The sequence below is a fragment of the Amblyomma mixtum genome, chromosome 1 (assembly GCF_055824585.1).
Source record: "Amblyomma mixtum isolate Tamu chromosome 1, ASM5582458v1, whole genome shotgun sequence".
Taxonomy (NCBI): domain Eukaryota; kingdom Metazoa; phylum Arthropoda; class Arachnida; order Ixodida; family Ixodidae; genus Amblyomma; species Amblyomma mixtum.
Window position 1 is genome coordinate 309,021,683 of NC_143012.1, and position 16,722 is coordinate 309,038,404.

Below are 16,722 nucleotides of genomic sequence, written 5' to 3' on the forward strand. Positions count from 1 at the left end.
ATGAGTAAAGAAAAATAAAGAAAGAATTACTATCTTTGGCTGCCATTGACTGCGATATGCATGAAAATGGTCAGGTCCGGTCGCTGACCAGCCAATGGTCGGATAGTTTCCCGTAGGCTCTTAAAATGCGCTTCTAGCTGTTCATCAGTGGTGCGTAAAATGGGATATACAATTAAACCTTGATAAAACTGTTCTCTTACGTATTTCGCGCGCGCAAAAAAAAATAATTAGTCCTTTCTCTTACAGCCTGCTAAATTATTTAATCGACGAGGTTACACAATATAAATATTCAGGGGTAACGTTAACACATGACTTAACATGGACTTCTCACATTGCAGACATTTGCCCTCCGTCTTTTTCTAAGCCTTGCTACTTAAGGCGGAAGCTTAGAGATGCCTCAAGTAAAGTTACACTCCTTGCATACTCAACATTTATTAGGTCCAAATTAGAGTTCGGTATTATGGGATCCATTCATAAAGAAAGACATATACAAGATAGACATGGTGCAAAGAAAAGCGGTTAGGTTTATTTATAAAAATACAGGAGGTTAGACTCACCTACAACACTAATGAAAACCAACCACATTCCATTACTTGAAGTATGCAGAAAAATTTCCCGTCTATTGTTTCTGCATAACCTTTTAACACATAAATTAAACATACCCCGGACAGCAATTCTCAAAAAATTGTCGCGCCGAACTCGCCATTTACGAATTCATTTGCTCGAACCCATTTTTGCGAGGACTGACTCTTTCAAGCACAGTTTTTTTCCATGGACTGTTTCCGACTGGAACTCTCTTCCCAAGGCCATTTTGCAGTCCTCCAATTCTAATAAAGCTCTTGAGAAGCATTTTCTTGAGTGAATGAGAGTTGTATTTCGTTATTCTGATCATCGATTGTAACCCCATGTATTTCCTTTGGTATTTGTCATTTTAAATGCCTTGTATAGCCCCTCTTGCATAGGCCAACACATTGGCCTGCGGTATCTTGAAATAAATAAATAAATAAAAGTCGCGCCTATATCACTGAAATATGGTGACCAATGCCTGAAGGCCAAGCGGGTCTGTAGTGGATAATGTATCGTTATAGAATACGGACCCAAAGCTCTCAATTAGCTCTTGATGCTTGCTGATACAGTTCGCCTTTTCACCGTGCTATTCTGCTTAGGTTGGCACCTGCCAAATAGGAGTGATATATTCTTTCTGCCAATTTACGGCACCTGCGACTCATCTGCGATGTTGACAACACTGTACTCTTTGTTGCGTTAGAAGAAGGAAGATATTGAGGGTCAAATATAGGCTTTAGATATGCCCGTACCTAGCATTGATGTCAGAGGGTGCCAAGAAAGCATTAGCGCGCGGAATGAAATTCGCTATAGACGAATGTGAGTGAGCGAGCGAGCGAGCGACTAGATTGCTCGATGCTAGCTCAGAAATTCGAGTTTAAAATTTGGTTGGCGAAAATTTAAATAAACTTAGAAGCTTGACATAGCAGCTTGAACGTAGGCCCTTCTGAACATGTACAGACTGGCCTACGTTGAAGCTGCTATACGAAGTTGCCTAATAAAATTAAAGTCCCTCCACCCGTTTGGGTCGTCAGGAGCTACACTGTACAGGGAGAGGCTGACACCGCCCCATTTACTCCCGTTTCACATGTTACCTCGTCGTCGGGGCGTTGTTCATTCAACGCAGAGTAAAGTATCTAATTACCGTCGAGCTTCCTTTTCAGGTTGCGTCGGAAGAAGCGAGGGTCAAGCAGGCCCCATGAAAATGCAACGACTGCGCGTAAGGGCCCCCGTGTAGCCATTGTCGCGTATCGCATGCTTTGTTCTCGCTATAAAGAGGAGTCAGCGAGCACTCCGTAGCGACGTGGAGCTCGTCGCGAGAGGCGACGCTGACTCCAATGAGCCGGGGAGGGAGGAGTAGGTGTCTTCGCGTGTCGTCCCGACGGTGGGACAGGTCAGAGAAAAAACTGTGAAGCGATAAGCTCCGGAGCGCCCGCGAAGCAGCTTTGTGTCGTCAAGGGAGGAGGGGTGTGGGGCGCGGAAACTTGTCGCTTCACGTGACCTCACGCCGAAGAGGGGGGCAGAGGAAAGGGGGTCTTCTTGGCACATGTGCGCGCGGAGAACAAGATGATAATTCCATCCTCCGCTCCACCGCTCGAGGCGCGTTGGTGCCATTGCTGCAGGGGTGTAGATGCCTTCACCGGTAAGCACACTCGATCTCACGGCTCGTACCACGCGCACCATTTTAGCACGCGCGCACACTCGGAAACAAAGTGTGCTTCGTTATCGAGCTGGAACTGGCTTCGTTCAATCCGGGCTGGGATAATTTTAATGATTTATGATGCCATTCGAAATCAATTTTGATTTTTTTCGCCCTTTACTCCGTACACGCTTCTCTCTATCGCCGGCATAGGACAATCTACGCGGGGGGGAGGGGGAATAAGGTTGCAATTTATAACTATATGTGCGACTTCTGTTCCCACTGGCTTGGGCTCCTATCCACAAAACCGAACATATTGGAAATAATGCATCTTGAAAACACACGTAGTGTATACGTGTTTCGTAAGCGTACGCCAAACGTGTGACTGCGCACGTAAGGTGGAACTAGTAACCTCTGGCCAGTTTCTTCGAAGGTTTCGGTGACAGAAAGTGATTTAAAAATTTGCATTTCTGAGAATAAAATTCGTGGTTGTTGACGTCACTCTCCGGCGACTTATTTTTGTTTCGTCGCACAGCGAAAGTTAAGCCATCCGTTTTTTTCACTCGATTCGCTCTGCACTTCGGGCGGGCTATTTCGTGGGGATTTTACGGCAGTTCGCTCCGAGGCTGAAAGGGGGCAGAACGAAAGAGAAGGGGAGAAAGGGAGGGGGAAGCGAGATGCGTATAGAAGGTCGGATTGGTTGGAACCAAAGTCCCGTGAAAAGCAGCTACCGCGCGCCGTAGTACAGCCATCAGCGGAAATTCCTTTGATGATGCCGGCGCCGCCGACTGGATTATACCCCGTGCATTCCGGCCGTCAGTTTCGGAACAGGGAGATGAGAAATTCCACAGTATATGGCGACGTTGCGTTTGGCCCACGGTAGAAACTACTGGCAGGCCGAAGCCGACAGGAAGCCGTTCGATTTGCGCGTCTTCACTCTGAGTGTACCGTGCGCTGCTACGCATCTTTTCATCGATGTTGATTTAAGCTCTTTGAGACGCGCTGGTCTGTCTCTATAGTAGTTCGATAGCAGGAAAAACCGCTTACTAGGCTGGTAACTAAACTTTGATGAACATTTCAAATTTTTAACGTACTGATTTACCTTCGTTCCTTCATTGTGGAAATATATAAAAAAGAAACACCCTTCCCCTCGTTTTTTTTCTGTCGTTGTCACTCAAGAAAACTTGGATTGACGCACAATGAAGCGCTGCTATGAAACGACATCATTAGGAAATGAGTTATTCGTTGGGTTATTTTGCGTCTTTTTGTTTATAATTTATACGATGTCGTGGTGTTAACGTCTATAGCTTAGCTTGAAGGCGTTACACCATACTGCTTATCTTTTCTTGGTCCTTGCCAAGTAACCTGCTATCGCGAAAATGAAAGGAGCTTGTTGATGCTACATAATTTTGTTGGACTTTGAGCTTAGTTTTGGCAATGAATATGAAAGAAGGATAGAAACGACGACATCGAACAAGGACTGCTATGTCTCGTGTCGTTGTTGGTGTCGTCCTTTGGCATTCACTGCGAAATATAAACGCTGTGTCCACTCAAGCTAGAAGCCTGATATGCTTTAATTTTCCCCAGTTGTTTACCAAGGCACTCCAACTCAAAGGGGCGAAATCTGGGCAATTAGTTTGTACTGTTGAGTAAAAATCAACGCAAGACACAAGGACGCAGGAAAAAAGAACGACGTCAGCTGTGACAATTGGCTCGCGTAATTATTTTTTTCTGTACACATGCGTTGCAGAAATAACGCACATTAGTAAGAGAGATAACAACTAAAAAACACCTGATTACGAGAAACTGTGTCCAGAAACCGAAACGCAACATAGCCAAATGCAGGATGATTGTTGCATATGAAAGAGGAACTGGCATTTCATGTTGGGGCCAGCAAAATCAAATTAAGTTTATTTCCCGGTCTTGTGTACAAGCGACAACTATTAAACCTTGCCTCTTACTTCGGCGTCCCAGTGTGATGTATCGTGACGGCTGAGTGGTGCTTAAATACAGAGTATCAACCCTGCATCTGCAAACACTTTAAACCGCAGTGTCTTGATGTTGAAGTTTTCATGTTTGTCTTCGTGAAGGCGACTTTGTTAACGCAGCATTATAGAAAATCTCGAAGGTCGCAATTTCGGACACACTATTGTTCACTGTCAAAATCCTGAGTTCACCGGACGGTTTGATTTTATGCGCCTTTATTTAAAAGAAACTTATTAAGTCTCAACCGGTCAAGTGGCCGCCAGCGAGTGTTTTTTTTTTTTTTTTCCCCCAACGCAACTTCTGTTTGTACACCAAAACGCCGGAATTGCAAACCTCCCGTTTGTCATTAGAGTTGATCTTTCCCAAACTTCAAAGGTCGGGCGTTGTGTAAGCCAATCTTTTACGAATCGCCAGACCGCTATCTAGCTTGACCAATGCTTACTTTTAAGTCTATGTATACCGTTCCATCAGCTTATGTTTTATCTCTTTTTGTATCAAGTGTATTGATTCGTGCTTGTTCCGTATGCCTGGAGGCTTACTTCACGACAAAAAAAAAAACAGTAAAAAAAACTATCTGGGCCGTTGCTAAAGCCGCTGTGACAGCTGTGGGTATAGGGGAGCTTAGGTGCATCGACAGGGAGTCACTTCTGTACGGTTCTTTTTCGAGTTCAGGCCTGCTTTCCCTTGCTCTCTGTTCAAAGCAAACAGGGCGCAAGATTTGAAATCTGATTTTGCAGTCCACACCGACTGCGACACTTTACTTCGTTTTATTTTACAACTGTTGCTACAATTGGGCAATCATTCTAATTACTCAGCAGCATAACTCTTCGTGCTTTCAACACGAAATGGACAGCAGGAATTTTTACCGTGTTTGTTCTGAACCTTTCGACTGGCCACCTGAAATAAAGAAAGCATAATGAGCTTACTATATACACACACTGCATCACAGAATCCATAATAGATCAAAGGAGTTGTCTCATTACCGCAAAGGAGGGGCGACAGGATCGTCTTTTGACCTTTGAAACCCTGAAAACGGTGCAGTTTTTTTTTTTTTGTACATTCGGCGTTTTCGAGATCTTTGTGCCCATAGTGACGCATTTTTTTCTTTTTCTGTCCGGCTTCTCTTTTGATCCGACTTCGTATCGGCAAACTCTGCTGCTGTCGTGTCCCTTTCAGCTTTCGTAATGCTTATGTTACGTCGTGCGCTTTGCGGCTTCACATGGCATTCTTCTCGAGCATTGAGGCATTCTTTTGCTTGCAGGATGGTTAAGCATGCTTGTAGAAGAGTCCTTCAAGCCGTATTGCAATTGAAGGACTCTGCTTGTAGCTTTAACAATGGCTGATTAGGAAGACTTGCACGAGAACTCATGAATTGAAGAATGCTCCTGGTAACAGAACAGGCAGAAAAAAGGAAATAAAGAAGACAGACAGTCGGCGGCTGCTTCTAAAGCGCGTGTTATTACTTGTTTCCATACTTGGGGCTTTCTTTTCTCTTATGCCAAGGGCGCTCGCTGTTCCAACATCACAGAGTTAGGAAACTGCAGCGCACGGGGTGGGAACACAGGTAATGATTCAACACGCGTTTCACTTCAGTTATCGGGCAGCTGCAGCAGAATGCTGAAAACGAGCTCTAAGGCTTGCATGGTTGCAGGATGAATGGATGAAAAAAACTTTATTTGCCACTTATTTGAGGTGTTCGTGATCCTTACGGGTCACTGGGCGCCATGTTCGATCCTTGGTCCAGGATGCCGCACTTGACTGCTGCCATCGATGATGATGATGATGATGATGATGATGATGTCCTCAGGCTGAATGGCACATACCCACGGCGGGGGATTGGCCAGGGTGCCATCGTGGCTCGGCGCACAAGGAATCATTGTACTTACTCCTCCTCGCTGGCCAGCAAGTGCTCCCAACAATACCAGAACCTGAATTATGAGCCCTTCCTTGCTACAGCGGACTATGAACACTTAAAATTCCCATGGAACATTCGGTGATGTGCTTCAAGGCAATGTGGAATTTTCATGACGCTGTTGCACTGCAGAATTCCTCGCCTCAATCTTTATTTATGCCGTTCTGGGTTCACGCCGTCGAACCTGTGCGCGTCATGCAGGGACGTTGAATCCTTGGACCATTTCATCCTCTCCTGCCGGAGGTTTGCACGGCAGAGGATTAAGTATTTGCAAATTCCTCTCGCTTAATTAGGGCTGCCATTTACTCTTCCTGTCCTCCTCTCCTTCGGTGCAAGCGTGAAAGGGCGCGCCCTTAAGCTGGTGTGTGAGCTTTTCACAGGTATGTTATCGAGACCAAGAGATTTTTATGTTAACTCTTCTTTTTCTGAACTTTTCTCTCAAAATTGATTTATTTATGCTTATTATTTTTAAATAATTTCTTTGCACCCTCACCTGTTTGTTTCCTCGATGTCTCCTGAAAATTTCTCAAAATTAGTTGTTCGTTTTCCCAGATTCCTCACTTTTTATTTATGAGCCGCTTGAGATTAGCCTGAACGAATTTTTATCTTGTTTGGATCTGCACCAAACCCTGGCCAATCCCCCATCGTGGCTATGTGCAATCGCTTCAAAGGCAACAATAAGTGCTCCCACTGCGTCACACTTGGGTTGTCTATGCTTGTGTCTAAGTCTGCCTTAAGGCAGGTCCATGTGCCATGCTCTAGGATCGGCTTACCCTGACACCACGGACATTCGTCTACGTATTGTGTAGGAAAAATCTTGTGTAGTTTGTGTAGATGTAGGTATGTACCGGTTTGTAGGCTGTGCCACTCTACCGCCTCCTCTTTGGTTAGCCTTTTGTGTGGGGCTGGGTAGCGTTTTCGTTGGTCCCTGTAATGATCGAGTATATCCGAGTACGTGGGGGTAACAGGGTCAAAGGTGCCTGTGCTGCAGAGTGTTGAGTCAGCTCGGTTGACGTACCCGCGAGCTAACTCGTCTGCTGCTTCGTTGCCCCTCATCTCCTCATGTCCCGGAACCCACACTATACTAGTATAGTATATTTAGTGTTTATTGTGTGTCTTCTCGTCGTTTGTAGAATACGATTGGCGATCCTGTCGATCCTGCCTCTTGTGTAGTTTCTGCACGCTTATTTGGAGTCTGTCACTTTAGTGAGGCGTTTGTCCTGTTGCGTTGCCGTACGCTATTGCCAAAGCTATGGCGGCTTTTTCAGCTGGAGAAGACAAGGATGACGTCACACCGGATAATGCACCACAAACGATGCGGTAAAATGATTATGGGAATGAGAAAATGCTAGTAATAAGCGGCAGCGTATTAAGCAAGGCTTTTGAGAAAACACATGCGGTTAGTTCTTCATTTGTAGCTCCTGGCTAGTTGCGGGCACTCGGCCGGCCGCGTCTGCAGAACTGACCAGCTGGATACTGCCATGGCGCAAAGCTCTATGTGCTAAAGAGTGCTCCAACAGCCATCTGTCGACGCATGGCAAAAGCCTGCTGACGTTTTTAAAAGCTAAACCGGCTTGCATGCAAGTTATATTAGCAAATATTTTTCTTCGTCGACTCATCCACTGAACTAAAAAAAATTTGGTAACGATGGGTGGAAAGCAAGAAATATTTCGCTGGCTTTCATGTTTGTCATTCTTTCTGTGCGAGCAATGAGCTTGCTTTTTTTCTGCAAGAAATACATTTGCTGGTGGCTGCAGCCGAAATAAAACATGAAAAAAGCGCAAATGTCTCATGTTACAAATAAGCTGAAATGTTTTCCTCTTTCGATCTATGCACCTCTAATGGAATTGTGCGAAAAAGTTTGTGTCTAAAAGATTAAACGTACGCTTATGAGCGCCCAAGTAATATGAGACGAGGAAAAAGTAAATAAACATGACATACGTATACTGCTTGAGTGAAAGTGAAACAATATGAATGGCGCACCCTCAGTGCTGCCAGCGATAATGACTGCAGGGTTTTTGGCTCTGGGCAACCGCCATAAATACTTCTTCAGTTTTATGCAAATGGCTTGTACTTTTTTTTAGTCCTTAGCCGACGGTTCTTGAGATACCCTGTACAGAAATAATGGTGAAGAAAGCCAAAAGCGATGTGTCGTCTGGTTTTCGCATCGCTGGTTTCAAAGCAAAACTATTACCGTGTTTTGCACCATGTAGGGCATATGCCGATCTCACGGGCTTTTCAGAGGCATAGTTGAGCAACGCTGACTACGCTTTGAACGTCGATGCACGATCACTCATCCAAAGAGGCTGTGTTTGTTTTTTTCTCCAGCGCTTAACCGCATCAAGACCCGTAAAAAAAAAAAAAAAACGGTATTCTCCAAGTTTTCTGTCGCCCTTGTCGCAGACCGCAAGTGCTGTCGTTTTTACTGGAATCAAAGTGGACAAGCGTATTTTTAGCTCCTTCAACCCTGCATTTTTTTTTTTTTGTCTCGAGCGAAAGCGGCCGTTTGAAACCGGCGAAGCGGCTCCAGTTTGTTTCCTCAGAGACACACGTCACCGCGGCAGCTTGCTTTCGGGTGCTGAGGCTGCTGTCAAAACTTGAGCCTTAATTTCTTTTTTTTTTTTTTGCCTGTGTCTCACCGCCTGAAGGCGGGGCAGCAATGCATAGGAACTCAAAGTACGCTCCGCGTCGTCCTTGAGTTTTGACCGTAATGCGTTTCCTCTTCTCTCTTTCTTGCGGCAGCCGCGGATTTCATGCTTCTTGCATCACCAACGTTTATTCTTTTCTGCTTATTTCCAACGAAAAACTTCTCCATATAGTATATGTCTCCAGGAGAAATCCTTGCGTTCTTAAATCCTTTTCATTCTCAGCCGCATTCGCGCGACCTGGCTTGAAGAGATAAAGCGCGCACGGCTGCGCTTTGGGAGAAAAAAATCTTTGTAAAATGATTTGAAACAATACAAGAAAATAAAAACAAAATCTGAAACGAGAAGAAGGAGATTTGCTGGAGGACTTAAGGACGCCGGTGGGTAAAACAAAATATAGTTGAAGGAGAATCGAAATACAAACGAACAGTCTCTCTCCGTTGAAGTTGCAAGACGGATCGATACTGAACTTAAACCTCGAACAATGGCATGTCGAAGGAAGGACCGTACAAAAAGCTAGGCTGAACGAAACAAGGCAGTCAGTGCGTCCGAGTAGCGACCCTCTTAAATTGTGATGGGCCTCTCTGGGCGCAAGGCTGTTGGTCTCTTTCGGGGCTTATCCTAACACTCTTATTTCTCTTAGCGTAATAACCTGCAGCTCTTGAACTCACGTTTAAGGTCACAACGTCTGAACATGAAATCTTCAGCCATTATCCTTGTGAATGCGTTTTTAGTAACTTTTTTTCTTGATAAACCACTGTTAAGCCGAAGCACATCTATTCGCTTCTCTTCTTGAAATTTGCCGAAGAAAATAAGAGGCCTTTGTGAAATATGTATTCTGTAGTGCATTGATCTACAAATAAATAAGGAAATGTGAGAAAAAATAAAACGTTTGCATGACGAGTTTTGGGATGCCAGTTTTACCAATAGAGAATACGCATCCACACTCACTTTGATCTTGTGCCTTCTGGATGGAGCACTCAATTTGAAAGATTTTTTTTGTTTTTTTCATTAGAGTACAAGTTTCAGAAGCCCACGATTCTGACAAGAACTTCGTTCTTGTAGTTCTAATACGCGGATACTTTCAATACAGATTTATGTTTACTGCGAGAACTCGATGGCAGTCATTGCCTGAGGCGAACGTACTTTGTGAAATCCTGAGGGCAGACACGAGGTCTGAGGCACCCAAAGTTTACCCTCTATAAATCCACATATTTAAGCAGTGCGTGGTTGGAGTGACCAGCGTGCAAGCTTTTGCACTTTAATACAGTCTTTTTTAATTTCTACTAAGTCATTGCCATGAAAAGTACGAATCTGCTAAAACAGAGACAAGGAAGGACCGTTTTCCGCCCTTCTGGTAAGCAGTTGTCATCATGCACTAACGAAGCCTTTCGCATGTTGTCCGTCTTCTCGCGCAGATGCTGAGAGTGTGACCAGCGGACACTATGACGCCGTCCCCGTTGTCGATGACGTCACTCGGCGCCGTATGGAAGGTCACCGCCGGTGGCCGAAGGCAACACTGTATTCTCTTGGGCACCCTGCTCTTCTGGGCAGCGCTGCTTGCGTTCGCCTACGTTTGGGGTCCAGCCGCCGTCAGGTGGGAGAGGCGCCTGGGGCGTATAGCCCTCTGACTCCTTTCAGAAACTACACGAAGCAACGGCTGAGGGGAGAGGGGACAGTCCTACATGGCCTTTGCACGCCTTCCTCATGTAGATGAAACTCTCTCTCTCGCTCTATGAGTTGCTCTTCTTACATGAGCAGTTTATTTTGCAACGCACATGGCGCGTCAAAAGTTCCTAAGCCAAGGTTCTTCTTTTGAGCCGCGTAGTGAGGCATTTATGATAATACCGCACCTCAGAATCTCTGTACGGGGTCGGAGAAGTATCATACTCACCCGTGAGAAGCTTGTTAGCTTCATGGGCGTCTTATGCGTCAGATTATTCTGCTGAAAACCAAATCCTGTGGCCTGGGAACTTTTGGCGCGCCCTGTACGTGTAGAAAAAGACGAGGTGAGAAATTCATCTTGACCCTTAGAAAATCGCTAGTTCGGGCTCGTGTAGCAAGCACACAAAATATCTTACAAGCGGGCGCGAGTAGCAAGCGGTTGTATCAGCAGCTACACTGAACACTCACCCAATGTGTGCGCTGGGGGAAGGGGGGGTATTAAAGGTATGAACACCTTAAGCATAGCCCGTTGTTGCGCACACGTGTCTACCGCTGGGGCTTGCATGCCCGATAGCCCGTACGTAGTACAAGAGAGACTTGCCCGTGAGCTTATTTTTTACTGTTTTTTTTTTTAGTTTAGCTTAAATTCCACTGCCGATATTGCCGCTGCAGGGCACTCCACGGCATCGTGATGCTGCCTGCTATCGTCGCTTTGCGCCAGTGTTTACCTAGGTTTAGTTGATTGTGGTAGGTTGTGGCCGAGGGCTTCACGTTTTTTAATGCTGTTGGCCCGGCCAACGGGTTCTGAACTTGTGAAGGAGCTTGCAATACTGCTAAAATATATAGTCGCGGGGATCGCAATTTTTTGCTTCTGAGTTCCGTTCCACAGGTCGAACGCCCACACAGAAATAGAATTTTTTTTTTTTTCACGAGTTTCCTGTGAGTGTCGTGCCTGACCGGCGGCTCGATAGGATGTCTTGAGAAGCCGATATTGAGCCAATAACTGAAACGATGCTCGCACGCGGGTCGCCCACAGTGGCAGGATTTGAATACGCATGATGTAAAAAATAGCGCACAGGGAACACACGGGACGGAAAGTAAACGACGCAGTTGGGCAAGTTATCCAACTTGCCCAACTTTCCGCTTTGCTGTTTGAATACGCAGGCTGTTTTCTCAAGCCGCGCATCCACGAAAGCCGAGCAGCTCCGGTCTGAGACGTGACTTGTACCAATTTGAAGAACCCGATGGATACCTGGGTCTCTGGAGTGCCAAAACGGTAGCCTATAATGACCAGAGCATCAGCCTCGCAATCGGGAGGGGCTGGGTCCGATCGCCAGTGCTACCGGGTACCCGGCGGTTTCCGAATGAGTAAAATGTTTCCCCCGCCGTGGTGCTCGGCTCTTCTGGGGTGAAATGCCTGGGAAAATGGTCTCCAAAATTGTGTGTCAAAATCTAATATTGTTGCCTCTCACCATGGAACGGAGGCGCAATCGCAAGTATTCCCTGCCTAGTTATTTTTAAAAGTTATTCTGAAATTACTACCATTGAGGTTCGTTAAGCATATCTATGGGTACTAGCAATAAGAAAAGTAGATGCACCACGGAATCAGAATTTTTCTTCCTTCTTGATATAGCAGGGCAAGTTCTCCCTATCGATGACGTATACGCTTGCTTGGCGGACGGCCGTTTCTGTGATCCTGATTACTTGCTTGCATTGTTAGGCGCTTTTACAATAGAATCTGAAAGGCACAGAGTGTCTAACTTCAACCTAATTAGTTGCACATACTAAAAAAAAAAAAAGAGCATGAACTACAAGGACGAAAAGACACACACACACAGCGGCGTGTGTGCCATGTGCTCTTTAGCCCTCGTTTTTGCGGCGCTGTTTTCTTTCTCACAATAGAAACCACACAGCCCACACACTTTTCCTTCTGATAATACAAAACACTAGCAGTAGTGCTGGTTTCGATAGAATCTTTGCTCTACGCACCTTGAGCTGTATCGCCGCTTCCGTGCTCTGTGTACGAAGCATATATATGCAAATTAGTTTCTCGCAAACGTTTTTTTTTTGGTGTTATTGGGGTTTAACGTCCCAAAGCGACTCAGGCTGGGACGCCGTAGTGAAGGGCTCCAGAAATTTCGACCACCTGGGGGTTCTTTAACGTGCACTGACATCACACTGTACACGGGCCTCTAGAATTTCGCCTCCAACAAAATTCGGCCGCCGCGGCCGGTATCGAACCCGCGTCTTTCGGGTCAGCAGCCGAGCGCCTTAAAACCACTGAGCCACCACGAAGTTCGTGACGTTTCTAGAAAAGTAACGAGGAGTCTAGCAAGGCTAGACTCCTCATTACTCTAGTAGCAAGGTACCGGCATGATTGAACATGGTCTATTTCGCTGCCTATTTTTGAAGTCATTTTTATTTCCTGAGAAGTTAAAGGTTGTATAATTTGTTTAAGAGATAATTAGCTTTAATTTTCTGGAACTAAGCCATTCAGCTAAATCATGAACATCGTCATTTGCCGCTTCTTTCTTGGTCGATATCTGTAAGATTTACCTTTGCGTCTGAGCCCGCATTCTGGAATTGTACTCTTCGGTCCGCATACAGTCGTTGGAGCACCAAATGCGACGGTTGGCTACGTGATGACAGCTGATCTGTATTTCCTAAGTCACATTCTTACGTGATACGTCATTCTGCATTCCTACATGATACGCGCTTTTGACCTAAACTGGACTTGTCGTTGAATTTATATTTGCAGTGAAAAAGTCAATATTTCAAAACTTGTGCTATGAAATCTTAAGATTTATATTAAATCGTTCGAAAGCATTTACAGGCGGCTGAGTTCGATTTAAAGTTTGTGGGAGCTTCACAGTAACTAACGTGGTCCGAGACGGCGGTGGCGACGTTTGCCGCTTCTTGGAGCAAAAGAACAGATCCAGTTTAAGCAACGTCCATTTAGAAGATGGGCCTGAATCACTAACCTGTTCAGGCGAGTGGGTGGTGCTGTTAATAGGAGTGTCGGAAACGCTGGCTTCTTTAGCGCACCGCTCACGACTGCACCCCTGTTGCTCTATGGGATCCACCGATAGAAATGTTTTGCAGTTTTCTACGTCAAAAGGAATAAAGTGTGTGTACGTGTGTGTGTGTGTGCGTGTATGTGTGTGTGTTGGGGGGGGGGGTGCTGTACGTGAGCCGGTCAGGGCGGACCGCGTTTTGGCTTTCGGTCTGATGCATTTACCGTTTGGCATGGTTAGTGAGTGGTTGGAGTGCACGACGGACGCATTGGCAAAGGCGCCTACAATTAGACGTCGGGCGCGTCTCAGACGCTCCCACGACGTCTGGGGCAGAAATGACATTATGTCGTCTTGTTGTTGTCTGACCGTCAACTCGTCGTACGAGTGTGATTGAAACGACAGAGAGGTCGCGAGGATGAGGTCCGTTGGGCTTTGATAGAGCCGTCCGCTTTAGTATGTGCGTAAACGACGGTCGGTAAGTACGCCATACACCAGATTATAGCGCACATATAACAGCATCAGAAATCTGTTCCTACTAGACAATGAATAAATTTCGACCTAAAAAAAAAAGGGTGAGCTCACGGGCTAGTTGGTTATTCATAATAATTTTTCAACAGCGCATGCTACACAAGGCTCAGCGCTCGTGTGTGTGTTTCCTCGTCTTGTGTCCTTGTGTAGCATGCGCTGTTGAAAAAATTATTAAAAAAAAGGCTCTCAAATGGTATCAAGTAACCAATCGTTTTTATATGTGTGTGCAAACTGTACAGAAACTCTATTGGTGAGTGATTGTGAGGATATTGCATGTATGGCTTATCCATGTCTTCTATCACTTTTAATTTTTCTTACTGTAACCTGCCACCGCCGTGTCGAAATGCCACAGGAGATGGGAGCTTCGTCAAGCTGCGTTTGCGGCTTTTTTTCCTGCCTCCTCAGCCATTGTACATGACTAGAATAAAACTTAACTGAACCTTATTTTCAAGGCAAAGAACTGTCCTCCTGCAGCGCTGTTTTATAATCAGTTTGAAAATATCGTGCTTTTGTTTTATCCCCACTCATTGGTAACAACGGGGTGCAGTCTTGAAGATATGGCATCTGAATTTACAGTGGCTTTCCGGAATCCTTTTAATCGCATTACAGCTGTGCTTTTAGTTAACAAACTAAAAAGAAAATATGGAAAGGCGACAGCTTGCTCTTCAAAGATGTTGTTGTTTGCGTCATATCTAATGCTGGCAATGCCGCAGAAACTTACAAAATACACTGAGGTAATTGCAATACAAACGGGCGTGACACTCGCAAGACTCTAAAAGCGACAAAGTATGGCCATCCGTAGATGTCACGAGTGTTTTTATCGCAACAGCATCGAAGAGGCTTTTTAAACTCTCTACCAAGTTCGTGTTCACGAAAATATTTTGCATAAGAACACGGTGCGATTGGCCAGGCAATAACAACAGACAAAAACACGATAGCTCAATCGTAGTAGCTAACTTGAAGGATTCCGACGAATCTTTGGCAGCAGTTACGTGCTGTGCACAAAGTTGCTTGTTAATCTGTGAGTATCCTGTCGGCTGGGCCAATTTCTGATATACCCAAAGGGACAACATTTAGACATAACTACCGTCTTTGTTTTTCAGCTGTACTCAACTCCAGCTTCTCTTAATACCTTGTCTTCATCCTTGTTGTTATGGCTGCAGACTTTGGCGAGTGGACGGTCCGAAAACGTATGCCGAAAAATTAGCATAGTGGAATTCATGAAGGACGTCAACAGTCACCGAAACCAAAAAGCATAGGGGATGCTTTTTTTCAGTGTGGGGTGTACGAGGGGGTACCCAAAAGAAACCGGACTTATTTTTGTTTGAACTTATTTGTTCACATTTTAAGCACAGACCTTCAAGCTCCTTCAAAGTTTTCCCCACTTGCAATGATACGCTTGTCGAATCTTTGATTCCATTTTTCAAAACATTGTTTCAATTCATCTTTTGTGATGCTTGACAGTGTCTCCGTCGTTTTTTTTCTTCACCTCAGGAACATCAGCGAAACGCTTTCCATTCACCTATTTTTTCATTCTAGGAAGCAAAGAAAGTAGCACGGGGCAAGGTCGGGAGAGTATGAGGGTTGAGGAATAGGGGTCATGCCATTTTTGGTCCAAAATTGTCGTAGAGACATGGCTGATGGAAAAATGGAAAAACCAGTCACCCGACCGCCACAAATCTGGCCGCTTCCACCGCACACTGTTGCCCAATCTTTTCAAAACATCCAAGTAGAAAGCCTGGCTAACTGTCTGACCCTGCGGAACAAATTCTCAATGGACGACTCCTCTCACGTCGAAAAAACAAATCAGCATTGTTTTGAGGTTTGGTTTCACCTGACGAACTTTCTTGAGGCGAGATGAATTTGAAGTTTTCCATTGGCTTGATTGTTGCTTTGATTCAGGATTCGATTCAGGAACACTTGAGTTGTCCCCATATCATCGTCCTTGTACGTCGTTCTTAATATTTAAAGAGTTTCCATTCAACTTTTTCTGAGCAAAAATCAGAATTTCACCGGCGCACGCTGTTCACGAAAATCAGCCATTGCAAAAACGACATTCACACGAAACAGTCGTCACTCTAAAGCTCTGCCTAAACTAGTCTGACCTCCTTCAACGACGGCACTCGGCTTACTGACTCTGGAATGTTCGTTCTATGCGCTCCTAGTGGCAAAACGCGGTACCACAGAAGCTTTGCCGACCAAAAAATTTAGTCCGGTTTCTTTTGGGTACCCCCTCGTAGATTAATTGGAAGTTAGTGGTGCGGTTATTTGGTGGGTTAAAGATAACTGATATCAAAGCAGATGAAAAAAAATTGGTGGGGGCTTAGCTTTGGTTAGGTCTGGTAGGTTGCGAAAGCGAGCGCAGCGCCTCTAACGGAAGGAACGCGGCCCGCCGCGTCTAAAGAAGGAACGCAGTGCGCCGCGTCTACAGGTCACGCGTGGCTACCGGCCGCCGCTGCGCGACGACTCGACTTGGTAGCCCATCTCTCACCCTTGTATGACGTCACGCTATGACGTCACTAGGCATGGCATGACGTCAGAGGTCATTCTAAATGTCACGCGTGGCTACCGGCCACCGCTGCGCGACGACTCGACTTGGTAGCCCATCTCTCACCCTGGTATGACGTCAGAGGTCATTCTAAAGGTCAAACGTGGCTACCGTCCGCCGCTACGCGAAAGGCCGTTCATGAGCGTAGCATTGATTTTGCAATAAAACAACCACATGCCACCGGTAGGATCTGAACCCTCGACCTCCGAATTTCTCTCTAC

General features: G+C 45.5%; 1 protein-coding gene across 1 annotated transcript in view; it reads left to right on the plus strand.

Annotated features, from left to right (window-relative positions):
- Positions 1 to 2,139: 2,139 nt before the first annotated feature.
- The window catches only part of LOC149372381 (fatty acid hydroxylase domain-containing protein 2-like), a 62,989-nt gene continuing 48,406 nt past the window's right edge, over positions 2,140 to 16,722 (plus strand). Inside the window, exons 1-2 of the mRNA XM_089586172.1 lie at positions 2,140 to 2,206; positions 10,165 to 10,343. Of these exons, the coding sequence (XP_089442298.1) occupies positions 10,192 to 10,343 (152 nt within the window). The 5' untranslated portion in view covers positions 2,140 to 2,206; positions 10,165 to 10,191. The remainder of the gene's footprint in view (positions 2,207 to 10,164; positions 10,344 to 16,722) is intronic.